Genomic DNA, 23951 nt, shown 5'->3' with positions numbered 1-23951 from the left:
CTTTCCCAGGATGTGGAAACAAGGGACGAATTCCCTCCTGAAAGGCTGACCTGCGTCTCTGAGGCCCCTCAGAATCATGGGGCCCTGGGAAGTCAGGATGTCTGTGCTCATCCGCTGGCCCACTGTAGGCTCACTCTGCTGCCGGAAGGGCTTGGGGCTGGGCCTCCACAGGCCAGGCCCCTCCTTCCTGTGCTGACTAGCTCTGTGACCCTGGTCATCCCCTCCCTGGGGCTCTGCTGACAATGAGGGCCACACTGGCCTGTTCTGAGATCCCTTGAGGTCAGGCATTCCAGGGTTCCAGGACTGGGGATGGACCTGGGGAGGATGTGGGGAGGCAGCCAGGGGGCAGCATTAGGCCCACTGGGCTGGGAGGGAGCCGGGTGGGGAGAGGGCTCTGCTACGCCCAGCTGTGAGCTGCACAAACATCCGGTTACAGCCCTGAAACTGCCCAGTCCCTCCCCGGGCCACACCTGGCCCTGTTTGTCTCCTGCCCGTCCCACGCCCTGCTGACTGCAGGCTCGGTTTCTCTTCCCCTTATTTCTCCCTTTTTGTCACCCTGAGTTCTGGTTTCAGCCAACTCGGGGTTAACTTTAGCTTGGGGATTCCCAGGGGCAACCAGCTGCAGGCAGGGGCACTATGCCATCCCCCTCCTTGCCCTGGACTGGCCCCCAGCTTGGGCTTCACTGACCCTCCAGGCCCAGGGCCTCTATGTGCACCCCTTCATCCAGAAATCCTACAGTTTTCCTATAGTTTCTGGCCCTGAGGGCCCCTCACCTAGCTCGCCTTGAGCAGAGGGGAAGGCTGGGGCCCAGAGAGGGGAAGCAACTTGCCCAGGGTTACACAGTGTGTCAGAGACAGGCCTGGGTAAGAGCCCAGGAGAAGACAGCAATGACGGGTTGGCAAGGGTCACCGTGGGCCAGGCAGGTCACAGACATCATCTACTTTAATCCCCAAACCCACCCATGTGGGGAAGACAGTCATTATCACACCCTTGTGCAGATGAGGAAACAGGCCCACAGAGGGGAGGCAAATCACTCAAGGTCAAGGGCTGAGAAGGGCTGATGGTGGGGTGGGGGACCCTTCCCTGTCTGGCCCTGGGGTCTGAGCTCCCACCACAGAGTCTCCCCCAGGCCCCTGGCCAGCCAGCCCTCCTTCTTCCCAGCTGTGGGGTGAAGGGGTAACCTCCTTTCTGAACCCCTGAAATGGGGTCGTGACTGGGCAACGATGGAGGGAGCTCGCCCCACGTGAGCAGTGTGGGAGCTTGGCCGAGGGCAGCGCTCCCCATGCAGGCACAGCCCTGTGTGAGCGCCACTAGGCCTCTTTCTCTCTCGGCCTGTTTCCCCATCCATCATATGGGAAGCCTCCGGCTGGGAGTTGGGACACCCAGGAGTGCTCTCTCTTGCTCTTTGGGGTGTTAATCATTTTGAGCCTCAGTTTTCCTACCTGGGGAAACAGACAATGATCCTGGCTGTCAGCCTCACAGAATCCGTGAGTGGTTCAGCTGGATAACGTGTCCCGTGTTCATAAATGGTGCAGGGACAATAGGCCACTCTGTAATGTCTCAGGGCACAACTGCCTTTTGAAACCACAGATATAGTCAGGGCTGAGGCCTTCAGGCCCAGCTTCGCCTCCCCTGAGCCCCATCCCTGGCCCTCTTCTGGACTTTGGGGCTCTGGACACTCCAGCCCACTTGCCAGGCCAGCCTGTGTTCATGCCCTTGTCCCACCTTGCCCCTGCCTGCAGCATAGACCATGGTCCCATCATCCACCCTGGAGAACTCCTGTGCACCCCCCAGACCCCACCCTCGGCCTACCTCCCAGCATCCTCTGCACGTCCCCTCTCTGCCTGGTGGTCACTGTCTATGTCCGATTCTCCTTCCTCCCCAGGGCAGGGCTCGCTCACACGGCACAGAATACAAGGGCTTTCTGGGTGGTGAGCAGGATGGTGGGCCAGGCGGCATGGAAAACAGGAGTCTGGGGTCTTTGAGGCGGAGGGGTCAGGGTCTTTCAGTGGGGGCCATGGTGCACCAGCTGAGGGGTGCTGCAGTCCCCTTCTGTGCCTTTGCTCATGCTGACTCCCTAGCCCAGGATGCCCTTTCTTCCTCTGCCTCTCTAGCCCTGGGGGTCCAGCTTCCAGACCCTGTTTTGAGGTGGCTGAAGTTGTTGCTGCCACCAGACCACCTTTGCTGACTGCGCAGGGCCCCCCGTTTCATGTCCCCCACCCTTTGTCTTCTCCATTAATGTTTCGGGGGAGCGGGTCTTGTCTGTGCCATGAGCTCTGGGCTGTGCAGGGATAAGTCTCCAGACCCAGCTTCACCCTCAGAGCCTGGCATGGGCCAGGCATGTGTGTGCCTGTTGCAGGGAAGTGAGGGGCGATGGGAGTGAACAGCAGTTGGTGGGCCCATTGATCACGGCTGGGGTGAAGGCCACACTCCCCCAGGCTCACAAGCAGGGGCACTTGCCCCAGGCGTGCCCACCAGACACTGCACATCTCATGTCAGGTGACGTGGTGATATGGCCCCGGCCAGCAGGCCTGGCTCCTGTCTTTCCTGGGCTGGGGGAGCTATCAGCAGTGTCCCCCGAGAAAGAGTTGGTGATGTCCCACCAGTGGAAGGGGTTTACCACCTTTGAGGGTGAACCTAAGAAACTGTGGCTGGTTACTTGGTCCCCAGTCTCCACTCCAATCAGAACCTCAGGGCCCTGGCGTGTCCTGGGAACCTCTCTGATTGGAGAAGATCAGGGAGGAGAGGAGAGAAGGGGAGTGACAGCCTGGAGGGTGGATCCAGGAGGACTATAGTGGGGGACTTGGGGATTCCGGTCACCCACGGGGTGGGGGGCATCAGGCCTCACCATGCTGGCCTGTTTGTCACACTTCTAGCCCTCTCTTTGCCCTCAGCTTCTAGACCTGACGTCAGGCATTCTGGGCAGGAAGGGGGCACACAGTGCCTGCAGCCCCTTCCTCCCATGTGAAGGAAGCACATTCCAGGTCTCACTTTGGACTTGACTGGGCTGGTCCTGCCTTGCCTGGGACATGAACAACTGAGAGCCCCGCACAAACCAGGTGCCCAGGAGGCCTTAGGGAGGCTCCGTGGATGGATGGATGGATGGATGGATGGGTGGAGGGACGAAAGTATGGATGGATGATGGATGGTTGATGGGTGGATGGACAGACGGGCAGACAGATGCATGGACAGATGGATGAGTAGATGACCAGTCCAGGTTTCTGTCTGCTGGGGAAGGAGACTGTGAGGCCTTGTGGGGGACAGACGTGCTTCAGGGCTACACATTATTGCAGACCTTGGGCTCCCATAACAGCCATCATGAGGGGCCACATTTCTCTCCCTCTCCCCATACTTGGCCTAAGGCCCCTGAAGAGTCCTAGGTCTGAGGGCAGCAGGTGAGATATGATCCATCCAGGGCTCCTCTGAGCAACAAGTGTCTGAGTGTGTGCCATGGTCACCTGAGTCTCCATGCCCAGCATTTAGAACGGTTCTTGGGAGGCCCTGAGGAGGGGATACCACCTGCACAAACAGAAGATGCTGCTCCTGTGATCTCAAGACCCTGCCCAGATCAGCCTAGTTACAGGGGTTTGGGCGGCCTTGGTGCTGGGACGCAGGCCCCTTCTCCAGCTGGACTGCTGGAAACTTCTGGAGCTGGACACTCCTCCCTCCCCAGGGAGAAGAAGGCACCTGCTGCCAGGCTGGGGCCAGTGTTGGGGTTTCCCAGCTATTTCGGGCTTTAGGGACTCTTGGTTTCGCCAGGCCAGCTGCACTGGGTGAGGGTGTGAGGCCAATGGAGAGCCCAGAGCTGCTGGCCTGAGGCCGGCTGGGGCCGGAACAGCCCAACGATAACGATAACGGCAACAACAGGCAGCTGCAGAGAGGAGCAAAACGCCCATTTTCCATCTGACTGTCCCTCCCCTCCCCCCAGGGAGTGAGGTTCCATGATTATCAATGAGCTGCACAGAGGGGAAACTGAGGCTGTAGGTCACCAACTCCAGCTGCAGGGACCTGGCCCCGAGTCAGGGCTTCTCCTGGCCCCTGGCTGCCTCCAGCTGCTCAGATATGTGCCCTCAGGGGATTCAGACTGGAAGCTCCCGGGCCCCATCATCCCAGTGTATTTTCCCCACTGCACAGATCCCGTGTCCTGCCTAACACCATTCACTGTCTGTTAGGCTTATTCTTGTGTCCCCTAGATGTGAGTACTCCGAGCAGGGCTGGGCCTGATTGCCCACTACTGTGGTCTCTCACACAGTAGGTGCTCAGGAAAGAGATACCAAATGGGCAAATCGGCTCTGGGCAGTGTCTGCAATGGGGCCTCATCCGCACTGGGACTTGGTCCACGCTGGAACTGAGTTGGAGCCCCTGTCTGACCAGGGCACCTGAGAATGGGGCTCCCTTGGCTGGTCTGGGGTCCCACCTGCTCCAGCCTGCTCTGCCCTGCAGCTCCAGGCCAGCACCCTTCCCTCAGAGAGCCACTCTCTGCCACCCAGCCCATGGCAGCCCTCTGTCCTCTGCTGGGAGCCAGGCTGGGGTCTGGTTGCAGCTTCCTCCCTCCTCCTGGGACAGTCAGGAGACCCCGCCATTTCCCCACGTAGGCTGGCCACTGGGCAGGCAGGGGTTGCCCATCTTAGTGAGGACCTGTGGGTTGTCCAGGCTCCGGTGCCTGGTATAGCCCTGGGCACAGTGGACGCTCAGTGGACACTCAGTGGACATCAGTCCTGACATGAGATGTCCCCAAGCCAGAAGCTAAGGAGCAAGAAGGACCTGGGGTGTTGATGTAGGCACAAAAAGAGGGCGTCACCATGAGGGAGGGCCTGTGTGGAAACAGATGCATGGTGGGTGATGTGATGGGTTGTTCTGTCAGCTACTCTGTCCCCAGAGTGGACATGGGGTGTCTGATGATCCTAGCTCTGTGACCCTGGCCACAGAAGACACCCAGCCCGTCTCCTGGCCCATGTCCTTGTTACTCTGAGATATTCTCCCTGACTCCTGCCAGTTTCCCTGGGGACAAGGGCTGCCCACAGGACCCATCCCTTGAGGATCCCTGCACACGCTATGCTGTCACTGAGTGAGCAATGGTGTCAGGGTCACACTTGGGCCTCTCACAGGCTGGGCTGCTGTGAGCTCACACCAGAGGTCTGGTGGGGCCCATGGGAACGAGGAACCCCATGGTGACTGCCTGGATGTGGTCCCTGGTGAGGCTGCTGGCACCCATCATGGTACCTCTGTCAAAGCCCAACCCACAGAGCACTCGATGGCGCTGTGCAGTGTGCAGTACGGCTGACCGCAGGGCTGGTGGCTGGCCTTGGGCCTCCTCCATTATAAGGAGCATAATTCAGTCATTCCGCAAACAGTTACTCCGAGCTTGGATGACCAAAATTTATCATCCAAACGGGGACATTTCTGGGAGTGGAAGGGGACTATTAATAATTATGCCAAGACGCAGGCATGAACTGGGAATGTCCAGTGAAATCCAGGATGCAGGTCGCCCCCCAGAGTCTGCCCTGGGCCCAGCCTTCTAGGGGAGGCCAGCATTTGTGGGATCCTGCCAAAGAGGGTTAGGTTCCCTGTGGTCCCAGGTGACCAACTGCCTTTTCAGAAAAACTGATTCAAAGACTGGCCCTGCCCTGACCCCACTACCTTCCATCACATCACTGTGTTTATGTCCCCAAGGCCCACCCACAATTCCTCAGGGTGACCATGTAGGAGCAGGGGCTTCCCCAGGTCACCCCAGAGGGAGCGAGTCCTCACGATCTCCTGCACGAAGTGCCTCTTAGGCACTTTGCACAGCAGTGCTTTGGGGAGAGACTGGCCGGCTGGCCAGCCCCGTGGATACTGGATTGGGAATGCGCCTGTGTGTGCAGCCAGGGACACCAGAAGACTTGGCCCTGCTCCTCCCACATGTCCCACTCAGGAGCCACAGGGAGGAGGTTGATGAGCCATCCAGCCATGGATGGGTTGTGGGACACAGAACCTGGCAGGGGGCCACAGAGACCCTGGGAAGGGGCTGATGTGTCGGGAGGGAGGGAGCTAAGGAGAGCCCACTCTGAGTTGTGGATGGCATTGTGCTGCATCATGTGTCACTAAACCAGTGGGCATTACAGGGGACAGTTGACTGTTTCGTGGACACCCCTGAAGCTGTATTTTCAACATGGCTGGAAACCTGGGTTTGGACCTTTGTTTTGGGAAGTGGGTGTCACCTTGTTTGTGGGTGACAGGGTCTGGTTCGTCTGTTTCCTGGTGAGTGTCTGTGTCCCCATGAGACACAGGCTGGGGGTAGACCCCCCTTCTCACTTTTGCTGGGCTCAGTGAATACTCTGGGGTGAAGGGGTTCCCTTGCCCAGGTCTGGCTGGGCCGCACTCTCTAGGTACCTTTGGAGGCCTCATTTGACCAGGCAGATGGAAGAGTCACCTAGCTCAGTTCAGTAGGAGCTCCTGGGACTTTTCCAGGGCCCCAGCAGTCACCTCCCCTCCTGCCCCTCTCCTCCCCTCCCCCAGGGCTCTAGCAGCCATCTCCTCTCCCCTCCCCCAGGGTTATGAGAAATCGCCTCTACACCCCCAGGGCTCTGAGAAGTCACCTTGTCTCCCCTGCCCCAGGGCCCCAGCAGTCACCTCCCCTCCCCTTCCCCAGGGCTCCAGCAGCTACCTCCTGTCCCCTCCCCCAGTGTTCTGAGAAATCACCTCTCCACCCCCATGGCTCTGAGAAATTAACTTTTCTCCCCTCCCCCAGGGCCCCTCTGGCCTCATCTGCCCCCAAAGCTATTTTGGGCTCTGGCTTTTCAGCTGTAGAGAAAGCCACAATCCTCTCCCTGCACCACCCCCTTCCCCCCTTTTGATTCAGTCACCTCCTTCAGCACTGGCCTGGCCTCCAGCAGGGAGAAGGCCCTGGAAGGAGGGGGCTGCCCAGGGTCACACAAAAAGGCAGGGTGGGGCTGGGTACAAGGCCCCCCAAGACCTCCCACTCTTGTCTATTCATTCTGTGAGGGGTTCACCCAGCTTGGACCTGCCCAATGCCCTGGGGCTCTCACTTCCCTAGACTGCCTGGGCTCTGAGCTGGGCACCGCAGGCCCTGTGGTCCCTCATGGTCAGTGGTCCCTCATGGTCAGTGTCCCCTTTGTGAAATGGGCAATGACAGCCCTAAGGGACTTTGAGGCTCCATGAGGGACTGTGAAGTAGGAGAGGTGCCCAGTGATGGCAGCTGGGGGCATCCATGGACTTTTGTTGATTTGATCTTATCCTAAGTGTGCAGGGAGATGCTTGTGCTGCATCAGAGGCTCCCTGGGCTGGGAGCTGATCTTGGGGGATGGGGAGGGAGTAGGGGTCAGGGGTGGTCTCTGTGGCTATTCCTCCAGCATGTGAGCTCTTCCAGGGCAGGTGGTCCTTGTCTCCTTGCACCCAGCACTGGCCCACAGCCATGCTCTCTAAGGGTTTGTTGCATGAATGAGTGAGTGAATGAATGAATGACAAGTCATACAGGGCTGAGGAGACCTGGAAAGAACCTGGGGAGTAGGTCAGCCAGCAACTCACCATGTGACCCCAGGCAGCCCCACTCACCTCCATCCCACCATCAGAGCCTCTGTTCTCTCTTTGTGAAATGGTCACACAACACCTGCCCCTGCTGTGCTTTGTGGACTCAGAGGGTCCTCCCATGACTCCCCTTCTGCCTGCCTCCTACCCCCCCAGACCCGGAGTCAGTAGATGTTAAGGAACCCAGGGCCCCATGCCACAGAGCCTTGAGGATGACTCTGATTTCCAAATGCAGAGAGTGTCTGTGTTCAGCACCTTCTCTTGGCCCAGCACAGGCACGGCCTTCTCAGGAGGGAGGGTGAGCAAGTCAGGGGACCTGGATGCCCACCATCTGTGCGGCCCTGAGCACCTATGGGACCTGGGCAGGTGGCCTCAGATCCGGGAACCTAGTTCTCCTCATTGGTAAGGTTTGGGGGGTATTACCCCAGGGTGGTCTGGGGATCACAAGAGGTAAAGCACCTCAGACACCTGCACAGCGCTTCCCTCAAGTAACACTTGGCCAGCAGACACTATCCTCATGTCAGGTGAGATAACAGTGTAGCAGAGCTGGGGGCTATCCCACCACTGAGCCGAGCTGGGGACAATCCCACATTTGGGCAGAGCTGGGGATGATCCCACAGTTGGGCAGAGCTGGGGATGATCCTACAGTTGAGTAGACCTGGGGAGGATCCCACAACTGAGCAGCATTGGGAACAATCCCATAGTTGAGTAGAGCTGGGAACATTCTCATAGATGAGCAGCAGTCATTGAGGTGCTCAGTGATGTCTACCCAGCACTCAGCTGAGCCTCTAAGGGCCTGAGGGAAGTACAGGGCTTCCTTGGGGCACCCACCATCCAGTAATGGCTGGGGGTGGTGGGCTTTGTTGTATGCCTGTTTGTGATGGCCAAGGTGAGCCTGAGAGATGGGGAGAGTAAAGAAACAGGGAGCCCTTTTCAGATCCATCCAGTTTTTGGTTTACATAGAGAAAGAAAGAGCAGCGGAAGGTACCAGCTCCCAGTGGTGCTGACGGGCAAGGCCAGAACAATGGGATGGGGGAGGAGAGAAGGCAGAAAAGAGGACCCAGGAGAGGCGTTTTGGAAGGCTGAGAGTTTCAAGATGGAAAGAATGGTGTGAGGTGCTCAAGTCCACCCAGAGGTTAACAACAGGAATGATGGTGAGGGAACTGTTGGATTGGGCCACTTGAAGGCCATTGGTGCCTTGGCAAGTGATGGGAGAGATTGGGTGATGGCAGGAAGTGAGGGGGACATGGAGCCCCCAGAGACATACTGTAAGGGACAGGAGAGAGGTAGGTGCCACTGGAGAGAACGCGACATCCAAGATGGGTTCTGGGGTGGGAGAAGGAGTAGGCTTATGGCCAGAGGGATGAGAGGGGGTGATGGGAAAATGGATTGGCCATCTTTGAGGGTCAGGGCATGGGTGAGGGGTTGCTGGGATGGGCAGCCTGGGTGAGCCAGGCAGATGGTCTACCCTGAGTGGCTGAGTGTCTTGGAAACCATGAGGGTGCCCGCTAACTGAGGGAGGTCAGAGGTCAGAGGCCCTGCCGGAGACCCCTGTGTCCCAGGTTTAGGGGTCTTCACCACACAGTCCTTTAGAAGAGTGGTTCACAGACGCAGTTGCCCCATTGTTTTCATATCAGGAAACAATAATCCTTGAGAATTTGTCAGGTCACAGATGGGCCATCCTCAAGTCCAGGCATTTCCTTACTTCTGGTTTATTTCTTCCACATAGTATCCTATCTGTGGTCCTCTGATGGCCATCTGACCCTTCACATTGAGATGTAGAGGCCTGAATGCTGGTGCTGGGGCCCAGAGATGGCTTCTGGGCCCTCTGATGGAGATGCAGTGGGGGTCCCAAGGCAGCCCTGACCGCTGGCCTGGGTGCCTGGGCAAGATCCTCCATTACTGCTGCAGAGGGACCAGGCTGGCCAGAAGTACGCAGTCGGCACTTGGGGAACCGCTGCTGGTTGGTGGCAGTGGTCTGGGACCTGGATGGGGCTGGGATCACTCATGGGCCAGTCATTGCTGCAGCCCCAGCTTCAACCTTGGCTCTCAGGGGTCCACGGGGAAGGGGACTAGAGCAGTGTGCAGTGACAGTGACCACAGGGAACTGGGATGTCATTGGGGTTTCATCGAGGGACAGGGGCAAGGGAGGCTCTTGGAGGTGGATCCAAGAGGCAAAGGGCCCCCGTGCACTGACAGCTGGCCTGTGTGTGCCTCCCTCACAAGCATCTGTCCTTCCTGAGGCCTGAGGGTCCCAGAATTCAGGGCCTCTCTGCTGAATGCCCCTCTGTGCGTTCCCCTGGAGCTTTGGCGACCTCTCACGGGGGAGCAGATGTGACCCCAGAGGAAAGGAGAGCCTCAGCAGGTTCTTGGCGGGAAAGGGCAGAAGTGGAAGTGGACTAAGGGGGTGGTCAGCAAGAGGAGCAGGGGAATGCAGCCTGGTGCTCTGGGAGGTTGGGATGTGAGCTGGGCTGGCCTGCTCCCTGGCAGCTTCACATGGGTCAATGTCTCCCTTCAGCAGCCACCCGAGCACCTGCTGCGTTTGGCACTGGGCCTCCTTTCCTGGGACCCCACGAAGCCACGGCTCCCTGTCTTTTTCCCCCAGAGAGCATACCCGACAGAAGGTGTTGCTGAGAATTCTGGATCCCGAGGGGTAGCAGCTGGGACCAGGGAGTGCGGGAATCGGGACGGGGGAAACCACCTGCCAGGGACTGACCCTCCTGGTGTTGGGGCAACCAAGGGTAAGCCCTGCAGTGACTCTCCCCTCCCAGAAGCATACTGAGGTGGGATCTTCAGGAAGAGGAGACCCTCTCTCAGCTTGTCCCCCGAATGCCCTGACTCTGATTTTTGACCCAGAGAAAGGGGAAGGAGCCTGAGGAGCCCAGCTATTCAGAGCCGAGTCCCCTGTCCTCCTCCGTCTCTCCTCGACCCCAACAGCTCTGTCCCCTCAGGCCATGGGTCCCAGGACAGGGTGGCCTGGGTCCAGGGGGGCTCGGAGCCCTCCATTAGTCCAAGCGAGACTAATTAGGAGGGCCTAGTGGGAACCCAGGGTCAGGAGCTGAGATCTGGAGTTGAGTGGCCCGGGTTCCAGTTCCTGCTGTGACCTCGAGCAGGTCACTCAGGGTCTCTGGGCCTTGGGGTCCCCATCTATACTATTAAGATCTGAGTAAGATCTTCCTCCAAGGGCGCTTTGATGACCGAGAATGAAGGCCTGGAGAGCAGTTAGCTGAGGGGTCAGCGAGTAGAAAGGCCCCAAGCTGAAGCTAAAATCCAAGTCCCCTCCCTGTGACCCCAGGAGGAGAAGGGGCCCCAGGAGACTGGGGACAAAGGAGGGCTGGGCCTGGGCTGGGGAGGCCCCCAGGAGTGGCCTGGACTGGGGACTTGGCAGGACGCGGAGGGAGAGGAACGTGGGAGAAGGTGTCTCTAGTCCCAGGATCTGGGCAATGGGGCTGTGGTCTGCAAATAAGCCCCCCGAGGGTGTCCACATCCTAACCCCCAGAACTTGTGGACAGGGTCCCTTATGTGGCCATAAGGATTGTGCGTATGTGAGGGAGTTAAGGACCCCGAGATGGGGAGATTACCCTGGATCATCTGGGTGGGCTGCATGTGGGGTCTTTCTAAGGCAAAGATGAGATGGGAGGGTCAGAGTGACAGAAGGAGATGTGGCGATGGAAGCAGAGGTGGAGAGAAAGGGACAGACTGAAGATGCTGCCTTGGGACCGTGAAGTTGCAGGGAGGGGCCACAAGCCAAGGAAACTGGCACCTCTAGAAGCTGGAAAATGCCAGGGAGCAGGTTCTCCCTGGAGCTGCCAGGGGGGCAGCCTGCCAACTCCTTGATTTCAGCAGTGGGCTCATTTTGGACTTCTGACCTCAGACCTGTGAGCGAGTGAATGCGTGTTGTTTTAACCACCAAGTGTGTGGTGATTTGTCACAGCAGCCACAGGAAACTAACGCAGGAGACAAGGGAGAGACTCACTGAAAACACTCAGCGTGGCTCTTGCATGGCCCATTACCCCTGGGGACATGAGCCTGACCTGCTGCCATGGTCCCCAAACCCCCAAAGTGCGGTGGAGAAGCCGGGACCCAGGGACTCAACATGAAGGGCTGGGTGGGGCCGGGGCCAGGTTCTGTCATCGCACCCCTCCTCCTCAGAGGGCTACTGGCACCCCCAGACCCTAGGAGCCTCACGGCATCACAGGAAGCCTAAACGGGACTGACATCCATGATCGAACAGAGATGGTTCCCGATAAATAATGCCCCCCACCCCCGGGAAAGTGACAGGTGACTTTTCGTGCCACATCTGCCCTCTTTTTGGCAGAGCTGTGGCTGGGGTGCGGGAACAGCTCAGGGGTCTGGGACACCCAAAGCGGGTATCAGATACGGTGAGAGCAGCCTTGGGTTTGTGGTGTGTGCAGGATGGTGGGACTTTGTACCAAGGGTCCACCCTGGATCCACGGGCAGGAGGTTGCCCGGCTGGACCCCCCTGGACAAATCAGAGGATGGTAACTATGTAAACTGCCACCCACCCGGTGATGACGAGCTGGTGGTTCTGGAGGCAGGAACACAGGGGGCTCCCCATGCGGGGGCAGCTCTACCAGCTCCGTGGTCATTGCCATGTCCTGAGGCTGCCAGGTGATCACTGTGCATGTCAGAGCCCAATTCCCGTCAATGCTAAGGCCTCGGATGAAACATGTCCCCACTGTTAACTGTGGTACAAGATGCCTGGCCTCTGCATTGAGACACCAGTTTCCCTCCAGCAAAGGCTTTGCGTAATTTCAGAGACATTATGGGGTACCTATTTCCCTCCTTGCGTGGGTTCCTGGGGAGCTCAGAGCTTATCTTTGTCAAGTGGTGAGCCTCCTGGCAGGGCTTTTGTGTGACAGTTTCCTTCCTGGCTTCCTCCAAGTCCTCTTACATCTCTGAACCTGCCATCGGGTGAGGAATTGAGATGGGTCCCGGATTTAAGAGCCCAGGAAGCTGCTGGAGTGTCCTGGACCCCATGGATGGTCCAGCCCTTGGGAGTAACAGGGAGGGGTGAGGGTAGACAAGAGCTGAGCTGGGAAGGGAGGAGGGCATCCCAAGGAGTGAGGGCCAGGAATAGAGGGGGTCCAGGCCAGAACAGGGACTCCAGGCTGAGGAAAGAGAGGACAGGAGGATGTAGAGGGTCCCAACTGGGGCAGAGAGCGAGACTTATCTAGAGGCTATTGGCCATGGACAGCTCCGACCAGGGAGGTGGCAAGGAGTGGGCACAGCCCTGTGATGGAAGAGGAACAGGAGTAAGGAGAGAGCAGAGGGACTGATGTTCGGTGACTGGACTTCTCATGTCCTGGCTGGTTTCCTGGGAGATGCCCCTGGGGGACTGTGAGCCTCTCCGCTTGGGTTACTTTCCCACTGGGTGCCAAGGATTCCCCCAGCCCACTGCGAGAATCCTGGAGAGACTGCAAATTAAATATGAGACAAGAAAAAAATGAGCAGAGAGCATGATTTCTGACTGATGAAAGGACATTTACTGGGAGTTTATCGGGTGCAGGGAGAAGGGCTGGGGATGACTAGAGTGGGGCCCAGGGAGATCCCTTTCGGGTCCAATGGGGAACATCTCAGGCCCTAACCTGGGGAGTTTGGGTGCTCTCTTTGGCCTCTGTCTCTTCAGGCTCACACGTCCTCATAATTCCTCCTCCCACGCTCTGCTCCCTTGGCGCTGGCTGGCATCAGCCTTGAGGTCTCATCTTTCCTTGGGGAATCTGTCTGTCCTGGGGCATCTGTCTGCCTGAAGATCTCCCTCCAGATCCGTCTCCCCCGTGTCTTCATACAGGATGTCCATCCATATTGGTTTCAGGCTCTCCTCCCTTTCAAGGAGGGGGATTCTTGTCCCACATTACCAGACTGTGAGGACCCATGATTCCGAGGAGGAGCTCAGACGTCATCCTGGAGACCATGAGTGGGCCCCAGGATGGCTGGAGGTGGACATGGTCCACAAAAGAATAGTGAATATAGGGAAAGTGTGTAGGGTGGTTATCCTGGGCTCTGCTACCCTAATCTCCTGTTCTGGAATATTCTCTGGGCATAATGGGCAAGAGTGGAACTACCCCTCCAGGGAAAATGAAGATGACTTCAGCCCCAGAGTCCAGAGAAGGAGCTCCTCTGAAGAGAGAGCTCAGGGTCAAAAGGAGAGAGCAGGAAGGGGTCACGGGGATTGTCTCATGATGTCCGCTCCAGGGGTCAGAGAAGAGTGAAAGGCTAAAGTGAAGGGACATTCTAAAAGAATGAGGGTTACAGGCCCAGAGAGTCCTACCTCAACCCAAGTCAGGAAACAAAGGAAGAAAAAAGCCCTCGATTTCAGTGCAGACCCCAAAGAGGAAGGAGAGAGGGAGACTCACCTTGGAGCATAAGGTGGGTGCCTCCGCTGAACACAGCACACAGTGACACAGCCTCGAGCACAAACCTCCTGTCACCCACCCCTCAGGCCCCCCTGCAGCTGCACGGGAGGCCCAGAGTCCAGCCTCCTTGTCATGGGGGCTGGTCGCCTGATAGGAGGGTGGGAGGGGGGCCCCCTCCCTACCTGCAACTGTACCCAATCGGGGGTGAGGTGCCATCCATGCCCAGTTGTGCCGGGTCAGGAGGGAATGTGGGAGAGTCCCATCATATCCCAGGAACCCTCCATTCCTGAGAGGAGCTGTGTGTCCCTGGCTCGGCTTGTTTGGGGAAGGTCATAGGGGCAGGAGTGAGAAAAGCCGTGTACAAAAGGGATGAGGAAGTCTATGTCCTCTGCAGACTTGATTCCATTGGAGGCTTCTGGAAGCCACTGAGTCCTAGAGTCGTGCCCAACATGGCTACGTTTGCAATAGGTGGTGCATGTGTGTGTGTATGTGTGTGTGTGTGTTGTGCGTGTGAATGCCAGTTTATACTAGTGAGTTCCCGTGAGTGTGTGTCTGTCTAGGGTGTCTGTCTATGTAATGACTCTGATCCACGATTCAACGTTAGCTTCTACACCTGTAGTCTATCTGGTCTCAGATCCTACTACAGTTCCTAAGCAGATGAATCAGTTCACAGATAAGCCCATGGCTTAATCCTAGACTCAGGTTCCCAACACTGAACTGAAGAGGCGCATCAAACACCCATGGACACAGGCCCTGAGTGCTTGTGGGTTAATGTTGAGCTGGCCTCTGAGAAGTTCGAGAGAGCAGAGCTGGCCTGTGGCACACGGTCCTTAATTACAGCTGGGACATGAGTGACACACGAGGAGGGGGAGACCCCAGGAGGGGTGTGGGAGCGTGTGAACAGGGTCCAGGGAGCGAGGGTCCTGTAGAGATTGTGACAGGGATGGTCTGGGGGAGGGGGGCACAGGGCAGTGTCCCTGGGGAGGCTGGAAAATGAGGATGGCCCTGAGGAAGGGGACACGGTGTAGGCTGTGAGGACAGGGAATTGCCAGGATGAGGGCTGGACCAAAGGACCCATGGAATTGGGGTGGGGGGCCTTCCTCTAAGGGACAAAGGGGCTCTTGAGGAGGAACAGCATCCTTAAGGAGAAGGCTGAAGCTTTTAGGGCAGGAGCTGAGGCGAGGCTCAGGAGGCTGTGGGAAGCGATGAGCCTATGGCCCGGCCAAGCCCAGGTCGACATGGTCCCCACGAGGGTAGGAAGCATGGTGGCGGCTGGCCAGGGTGGGCAGGCGTGCTTTCCTGCCGTGGCCAGACTCCCCTGTGCTAGCATGTTCCCTGGGGGCTTCTGGGTGACCGTGAAAACATCCCACCAGAAACCATCAGGAATGCCCCCTCCAGCCTTCCAGAACAAAGGAACTGGTTCACCTTTGAGGGTGAGTGAAATGAGCAGAACGCAGTGAACAAGCAGCAAGGAGCAGAGCACGATGTCTGATTGAGAAGGAGGATGTTTTATTGAGAAGGATTTGGGCGGAGGGAGAAGGAGGTGTCGGAGTGGGAAGGGTCGACCCCCTTAGGGGTCCCGTGACAGCAGGTCCCTGAGGGTGTGGGCGACTCGGGGACCTAAGGACACTCTGAGGGGGACAGTTTCTTCTCCACGGTTTTCCCTTGGTGCTTGACCTGGCAGCTGACGCTGCTGTACGATTTCCACTGTGCGGAAGTCCGCGTCAGGTAGCTGCTGGCCGCGTACTTGCCGTTGCTCTGTTTCGAGGACCTGGTGGTCTGGACGCCGTCGGTGGTGACAGCGTCATTTACCTTCCAGATCACCTCAAAGCCGCTGGGGGAGAAGTCACTGATGAGACACACCACTGTGGCCTTGTTGGCGCTGAGCTCCTCAGAGGAGGGCGGGAAGAGAGAGACCAAGGGTGCAGACGTGGGACCACCTGCAGGATGGGAGAGGGGCAGGAGGTCAGAGGTCTGGGGTCCATGACGGGAGGTCCTGACCTCAGCCACGATGTGGGCTACCAGTCCCTGAAGGCCAGGGTCTGGGCCTCAGGCTGGCCCTTGTTCCCTGAGGTCAGGTCGGTGATGGGTGGGGCCACTCACCTCCTGTTGGGAGAACCTCAGGGCCTGAGTCTAGGCCGTTCTGGGCTCCCATCAGGCCGCCACATCTCCCTCAGGTTCACATGCCTCCTAAGCCACCATCCCACCCTCTGCTCCCCTGGCGCTGGCTGCCATCAGCCTTGAGGTGTCCTGTTTCCTTTGGCAATCTTTCTGTCCTGTGCATCTGTCTGTGTGAGGTCTGCTCCCAGGGCCCCGTCCCCGGTGTCCTCCTACAGGATGTCTGTGTGTCCTGGGTCGTGGCTCTCCCTCCTTTCACGGAGGGGATTCTTGCCCAGAGTCCCCGTGAGAGCATCGTTGCAGCCGCCACCCTCTCCCCACAGAGAGCCGCCTAGGGCTGCGGGGCGTGGAGGGGGTGTCGGCCCCGGGGCTGGATTGCAGGGCCCCCAGGAGATGCGGGGTTTCCGTGGGAGGTGGCTGTTCTGTGTGAGGCTGGGGCTGTGTCTGTTCTGAAGGGCCTCCCTGACCTGTGAGGTTCTAGTGGGGAATTTGTCTCTCCTTGGTCCTGTGTCTGCCTGGCAGGGCCTGTCCCCGTCAGGTGTCCCTCTGAGGAGTCCCCAGCCCGGCTGTCTGCTCTGATATCTCTCCTTTGGACCTGAGTGTCCCGACCCCTGTCTCGTCCGGGGCATCCCGCCTGTCCTGGAGCAGGTGGAGGGAGCCCGCTCCCTGGGGCCCCCTCGTCAGAGGAGATGCTCCCTCCATCCTGTGCCCCTCATCCATCCAGCCTCCTCCTCCTTCTCTCCAAGCCCTGAGACTGAGGGCTGCCCTCCCTCGCCCCTCGCTGGCCCCGACAGATCCCAGAGAAGGCCGAAGCCAAGACCGCTGAGCCTTTCCGAGCATCCTTCCCACATCCCGTGGCTCCCGTGGCCCAGCCAGAGCCCCCTGTGCCCAGGCCCCCGGGGCCAGAGACCGCAAGGGAGCAGAACATGGAGGGTCCAGAGGAGAACAGGCCCTGAGAGTGAGGCCGGGGTCTCAGGGAGGAGGAGGAGCAGGGGCAGGAAGGGGTCAGTGGGATGGAGCCCTCCTGCAGACAAAGTGTCCGATGAGAGGGAACAGCCTAGACAGGGTGGAGTGGCCAGAGCAAAGGGTGAAGGTGGAGTCATCCAAAGGGGTCAAGACCCCAGCCCCAGTCAGGACAGAAAGGACAGAAAAGTCCAGCCCGAGTTCGCTGCCAACACCGGAGAGGAGGGAGAGGGGGAGACTCACCTGCGATGGTCAGGTGGGTGCCTCCGCCGAATACACCACACAGTGACACAGCCTCGAACAAAAAGCTCCTGGCACCCACTTCCCCAGGCCCCCTGCAGCTGCACGGGAGGCCCAGAGTCCAGCCTCCTTGTCATGGGGGCTGGTCGCCTGATGGGAGGGTGGGAGTTGGGCCCCTCCCCACCTGCAACTGTCCCCCGTCGGAGGTGGGGTGACATCCATGCCCAGTCGTGCCGGGTCAGGCAGGAACGTGGGAGAGTCTCCTCATATCCCAGGAACCCTCCATTCCTGAGAGGAGCTGTGTGTCACTGGCTCGGCTTGTTTCGGGAAGGTCATAGTGGCAGGAGTGAGAAAGGCCGTGTACCTCCCAGGGATGGTGGCGCCTGTGCACTCTGCAAAGCTGAGCTCTTGGGAGGATTCTGGAAGCCACCGAGGCCTAGAGACGTGCCCAACATGGCCACGTTTGCAAGAGGTGGTGTGCGTGTGTGTGTGTGTGTGTGAGTGAGTGTGTGTGTGTGTGTGTGTTCATGCTGGTTTTGTTAGCCAGCTCCTATGAGCGTGTGTTTGTGAGTGTGTGTGTGTCTAGTGTGTCTGTCTCTCTGGTAACTCTGATCCCGCATTCCGTGCTGCCTCCTAGGCCTGGAGTCTGTTTAGTCTCAGACCCAGTTCAGAGCTCCCAGGAACAGGAGTCACTGCACAGACATACCCCTGGCTGAATCCTCAAATCTGGCTATTGATTCTTGAGTTCGAATTGAAGAGGCCCATGGAACAGCCATGGACACAGGCCCTGAGTGCTTGTGGGTTATTGTTGAGCTGGCCTCTGAGAAGTTCGAGAGAGCAGAGCTGGCCTGTGGCACACAGCTCTGGGACATGAGTGACACACGAGGAAGGAGGAGACCCCAGGAGGAGTGTGGGAGTGAGTGAGCGGGTACCAGGGAGCGAGGGTCCTGTAGAGATTGTGACAGGGATGGTCTGGGGGAGTGGGCACAGGGCAGTCTCCCTGGGGAGGCCGGAAAATGAGGATGGCCCTGAGGAAGGGGACGCGGTGTAGACTGTGAGGACAGGGAATTGCCAGGATGAGGGCTGGACCAAAGGACCCATGGAATTGGGGTGGGGGGCCTTCCTCTAAGGGACAAAGGGGCTCTTGAGGAGGAACGGCATCCTTAAGGAGAAGGCTGAAGCTTTTAGGGCAGGAGCTGAGGCGAGGCTCGGGAGGCTGTGGGAAGCGACGAGCCTGTGGCCAGGCCAAGCCCAGGTCAACATGGTCCCCACGGGGGTAGGAAGCACGGTGGCGGCTGGCCAGGGCGGGCAGGCGTGCTTTCCTGCCGTGGCCAGACTCCCCTGTGCTAGCATGATCCCTGGGGCCTTCTGGGTGACCGTGAAAACATCCCACCAGAAACCATCAGGAATGCCCCCTGCAGCCTTCCAGCACAAAGGAACTGGTTCACCTTTGAGGGTGAGTGAAATGAGCAGAACGCAGTGAACAAGCAGCAAGGAGCAGAGCACGATGTCTGATTGAGAAGGAGGATGTTTTATTGAGAAGGATTTGGGCGGAGGGAGAAGGAGGTGTCGGAGTGGGAAGGGTCGACCCCCTTAGGGGTCCCGTGACAGCAGGTCCCTGAGGGTGTGGGCGACTCGGGGACCTAAGGACACTCTGAGGGGGACAGTTTCTTCTCCACGGTTTTCCCTTGGTGCGTGACCTGGCAGCTGACACTGCTGTACGATTTCCACTGTGCGGAGGTCCGCGTCAGGTAGCTGCTGGCCGCGTACTTGCCGTTGCTCTGTTTCGAGGGCCTGGTGGTCTGGACGCCGTCGGTGGTGACAGCGCCATTTACCTTCCAGCTCACCGTCAAGTCGCTGGGGGAGAAGTCACTGATGAGACACACCACTGTGGCCTTGTTGGCGCTGAGCTCCTCAGAGGAGGGCGGGAAGAGAGAGACCGAGGGTGCAGACGGGGGACCACCTGCAGGATGGGAGAGGGGCAGGAGGTCAGAGGTCTGGGGTCCATGACGGGAGGTCCTGACCTTAGCCTCGATGTGGGCTACCAGTCCCTGAAGGCCAGGGTCTGGGCCTCAGGCTGGCCCTTGTTCCCTGAGGTCAGGTCGGTGATGGGTGGGGCCACTCACCTCCTGTTGGCAGAACCTCAGGGCCTGAGTCTAGGCCGTCCTGGGCTCCCATCAGGCCGCCACATCTCCCTCAGGTTCACATGCCTCCTAAGCCACCATCCCACCCTCTGCTCCCCTGGCGCTGGCTGCCATCAGCCTTGAGGTGTCCTGTTTCCTTTGGCAATCTTTCTGTCCTGTGCATCTGTCTGTGTGAGGTCTGCCCCCAGGGCCCCGTCCCCAGTGTCCTCCTACAGGATGTCTGTGTGTCCTGGGTTGTGGCTCTCCCTCCTTTCACGGAGGGGATTCTTGCCCAGAGTCCCCGTGAGAGCGTCGTTGCAGCCGCCACCCTCTCCCCACAGAGAGCGGCCTAGGGCTGCGGGGCATGGAGGGGGTGTCGGCCCCGGGGCTGGATTGCAGGGCCCCCAGGAGATGCGGGGTTTCCGTGGGAGGTGGCTGTTCTGTGTGAGGCTGGGGCTGCGTCTGTTCTGAAGGACCTCCCTGACCTGTGAGGTTCTAGTGGGGAATTTGTCTCTCCTTGGTCCTGTGTCTGCCTGGCAGGGCCTGTCCCCGTCAGGTGTCCCTCTGAGGAGTCCCCAGCCCGGCTGTCTGCTCTGATATCTCTCCTTTGGACCTGAGTGTCCCGACCCCTGTCTTGTCCGGGGCATCCCGCCTGTCCTGGAGCAGGTGGAGGGAGCCCGCTCCCTGGGGCCCCCTCGTCAGAGGAGATGCTCCCTCCATCCTGTGCCCCTCATCCATCCAGCCTCCTCCTCCTTCTCTCCAAGCCCTGAGACTGAGGGCTCCCCTCCCTCGCCCCTCGCTGGCCCCGACAGATCCCAGAGAAGGCCGAAGCCAAGACCGCTGAGCCTTTCCGAGCATCCTTCCCACATCCCGTGGCTCCCGTGGCCCAGCCAGAGCCCCCTGTGCCCAGGCCCCCGGGGCCAGAGACCGCGAGGGAGCAGAACATGGAAGGTCCAGAGGAGAACAGGCCCTGAGAGTGAGGCCGGGGTCTCAGGGAGGAGGAGGAGCAGGGGCAGGAAGGGGTCAGTGGGATGGAGCCCTCCTGGGAGACAAAGTGTCCGACGAGAGGGAACAGCCTAGACGGGGTGGAGTGGCCAGAGCAAAGGGTGAAGGTGGAGTCATCCAAAGGGGTCGAGACCCCAGCCCCAGTCAGGACAGAAAGGACAGAAAAGTCCAGCCCGAGTTCGCTGCCAACACCGGAGAGGAGGGAGAGGGGGAGACTCACCTGCGATGGTCAGGTGGGTGCCTCCGCCGAATGCACCACACAGTGACACAGCCTCGAACAAAAAGCTCCTAGCACCCACTTCCCCAGGCCCCCTGCAGCTGCACGGGAGGCCCAGAGTCCAGCCTCCTTGTCATGGGGGCTGGTCGCCTGATGGGAGGGTGGGAGTTGGGCCCCCTCCCCACCTGCAACTGTCCCCCGTCGGGGGTGGGGTGCCATCCATGCCCAGTCATGCCGGGTCAGGCAGGAACGTGGGAGAGTCTCCTCGTATCCCAGGAACCCTCCATTCCTGAGAGGAGCTGTGTGTCACTGGCTCGGCTTGTTTCGGGAAGGTCATAGTGGCAGGAGTGAGAAAGGCCGTGTACCTCCCAGGGATGGTGGCGCCTGTGCACTCTGCAGAGCTGAGCTCTTGGGAGGATTCTGGAAGCCACCGAGGCCTAGAGACGTGCCCAACATGGCCACGTTTGCAAGAGGTGGTGTGCGTGTGTGTGTGTGTGTGTGTGAGTGAGTGTGTGTGTGTGTGTGTGTTCATGCTGGTTTTGTTAGCCAGCTCCTATGAGCGTGTGTTTGTGAGTGTGTGTGTGTCTAGTGTGTCTGTCTCTCTGGTAACTCTGATCCCGCATTCCGTGCTGCCTCCTAGGCCTGGAGTCTGTTTGGTCTCAGACCCAGTTCAGAGCTCCCAGGAACAGGAGTCACTGCACAGACATACCCCTGGCTGAATCCTCGAATCTGGCTATTGATTCTTGAGTTCGAATTGAAGAGGCCCATGGAACAGCCATGGACACAGGCCCTGAGTGCTTGTGGGTTATTGTTGAGCTGGCCTCTGAGAAGTTCGAGAGAGCAGAGCTGGCCTGTGGCACACAGCTCTGGGACATGAGTGACACACGAGGAAGGAGGAGACCCCAGGAGGAGTGTGGGAGTGAGTGAGCGGGTACCAGGGAGCGAGGGTCCTGTAGAGATTGTGACAGGGATGGTCTGGGGGAGTGGGCACAGGGCAGTCTCCCTGGGGAGGCCGGAAAATGAGGATGGCCCTGAGGAAGGGGACGCGGTGTAGACTGTGAGGACAGGGAATTGCCAGGATGAGGGCTGGACCAAAGGACCCATGGAATTGGGGTGGGGGGCCTTCCTCTAAGGGACAAAGGGGCTCTTGAGGAGGAACGGCATCCTTAAGGAGAAGGCTGAAGCTTTTAGGGCAGGAGCTGAGGCGAGGCTCGGGAGGCTGTGGGAAGCGACGAGCCTGTGGCCAGGCCAAGCCCAGGTCAACATGGTCCCCACGGGGGTAGGAAGCACGGTGGCGGCTGGCCAGGGCGGGCAGGCGTGCTTTCCTGCCGTGGCCAGACTCCCCTGTGCTAGCATGTTCCCTGGGGCCTTCTGGGTGACCGTGAAAACATCCCACCAGAAACCATCAGGAATGCCCCCTGCAGCCTTCCAGCACAAAGGAACTGGTTCACCTTTGAGGGTGAGTGAAATGAGCAGAACGCAGTGAACAAGCAGCAAGGAGCAGAGCACGATGTCTGATTGAGAAGGAGGATGTTTTATTGAGAAGGATTTGGGCGGAGGGAGAAGGAGGTGTCGGAGTGGGAAGGGTCGACCCCCTTAGGGGTCCCGTGACAGCAGGTCCCTGAGGGTGTGGGCGACTCGGGGACCTAAGGACACTCTGAGGGGGACAGTTTCTTCTCCACGGTTTTCCCTTGGTGCGTGACCTGGCAGCTGACACTGCTGTACGATTTCCACTGTGCGGAGGTCCGCGTCAGGTAGCTGCTGGCCGCGTACTTGCCGTTGCTCTGTTTCGAGGGCCTGGTGGTCTGGACGCCGTCGGTGGTGACAGCGCCATTTACCTTCCAGCTCACCGTCAAGTCGCTGGGGGAGAAGTCACTGATGAGACACACCACTGTGGCCTTGTTGGCGCTGAGCTCCTCAGAGGAGGGCGGGAAGAGAGAGACCGAGGGTGCAGACGGGGGACCACCTGCAGGATGGGAGAGGGGCAGGAGGTCAGAGGTCTGGGGTCCATGACGGGAGGTCCTGACCTTAGCCTCGATGTGGGCTACCAGTCCCTGAAGGCCAGGGTCTGGGCCTCAGGCTGGCCCTTGTTCCCTGAGGTCAGGTCGGTGATGGGTGGGGCCACTCACCTCCTGTTGGCAGAACCTCAGGGCCTGAGTCTAGGCCGTCCTGGGCTCCCATCAGGCCGCCACATCTCCCTCAGGTTCACATGCCTCCTAAGCCACCATCCCACCCTCTGCTCCCCTGGCGCTGGCTGCCATCAGCCTTGAGGTGTCCTGTTTCCTTTGGCAATCTTTCTGTCCTGTGCATCTGTCTGTGTGAGGTCTGCCCCCAGGGCCCCGTCCCCAGTGTCCTCCTACAGGATGTCTGTGTGTCCTGGGTTGTGGCTCTCCCTCCTTTCACGGAGGGGATTCTTGCCCAGAGTCCCCGTGAGAGCGTCGTTGCAGCCGCCACCCTCTCCCCACAGAGAGCGGCCTAGGGCTGCGGGGCGTGGAGGGGGTGTCGGCCCCGGGGCTGGATTGCAGGGCCCCCAGGAGATGCGGGGTTTCCGTGGGAGGTGGCTGTTCTGTGTGAGGCTGGGGCTGCGTCTGTTCTGAAGGACCTCCCTGACCTGTGAGGTTCTAGTGGGGAATTTGTCTCTCCTTGGTCCTGTGTCTGCCTGGCAGGGCCTGTCCCCGTCAGGTGTCCCTCTGAGGAGTCCCCAGCCCGGCTGTCTGCTCTGATATCTCTCCTTTGGACCTGAGTGTCCCGACCCCTGTCTTGTCCGGGGCATCCCGCCTGTCCTGGAGCAGGTGGAGGGAGCCCGCTCCCTGGGGCCCCCTCGTCAGAGGAGATGCTCCCTCCATCCTGTGCCCCTCATCCATCCAGCCTCCTCCTCCTTCTCTCCAAGCCCTGAGACTGAGGGCTCCCCTCCCTCGCCCCTCGCTGGCCCCGACAGATCCCAGAGAAGGCCGAAGCCAAGACCGCTGAGCCTTTCCGAGCATCCTTCCCACATCCCGTGGCTCCCGTGGCCCAGCCAGAGCCCCCTGTGCCCAGGCCCCCGGGGCCAGAGACCGCGAGGGAGCAGAACATGGAGGGTCCAGAGGAGAACAGGCCCCGAGAGTGAGGCCGGGGTCTCAGGGAGGAGGAGCAGGGGCAGGAAGTGTCAGTGGGATGGAGCCCTCCTGGGAGACAAAGTGTCCGACGAGAGGGAACAGTGTAGACGGGGTGAGTGGCCAGAGCAAAGGGTGAAGGTGGAGTCATCCAAAGGGGTCGAGACCCCAGCCCCAGTCAGGACAGAAAGGACAGAAAAGTCCAGCCCGAGTTCGCTGCCAACACCGGAGAGGAGGGAGAGGGGGAGACTCACCTGCGATGGTCAGGTGGGTGCCTCCGCCGAATAC

General features: G+C 59.4%; 3 gene segments (V, D, J or C); all 3 read right to left on the bottom strand.

Annotated features, from left to right (window-relative positions):
• Positions 1 to 15392: 15392 nt before the first annotated feature.
• Positions 15393 to 17359, bottom strand: LOC106848161 (immunoglobulin lambda constant 6-like; the record flags this gene model as incomplete). The annotated part of the segment is given in 2 exon segments: positions 15393 to 15845; positions 17230 to 17359. Coding segments are annotated over 2 exon segments (450 nt in total), but the record flags the coding sequence as incomplete, so codon positions are not given.
• Positions 17360 to 18736: 1377 nt separating this feature from the next.
• Positions 18737 to 21027, bottom strand: LOC123287788 (immunoglobulin lambda constant 7-like). The segment is given in 3 exon segments: positions 18737 to 19189; positions 20575 to 20700; positions 20937 to 21027. Coding segments are annotated over 3 exon segments (537 nt in total).
• Positions 21028 to 22084: 1057 nt separating this feature from the next.
• The window catches only part of LOC106848155 (immunoglobulin lambda variable 3-19-like), a 168917-nt gene continuing 167050 nt past the window's right edge, over positions 22085 to 23951 (bottom strand). The window contains 1 exon segment of the V gene segment in view: positions 22085 to 22571. Coding sequence covers positions 22564 to 22571 — 8 coding nt within the window.

This window comes from Equus asinus, chromosome 8, assembly GCF_041296235.1.
Source record: "Equus asinus isolate D_3611 breed Donkey chromosome 8, EquAss-T2T_v2, whole genome shotgun sequence".
Taxonomy (NCBI): domain Eukaryota; kingdom Metazoa; phylum Chordata; class Mammalia; order Perissodactyla; family Equidae; genus Equus; species Equus asinus.
Note: the sequence above shows the minus strand (reverse complement) of the source record. Positions and strands in the feature narration are given on the sequence as shown.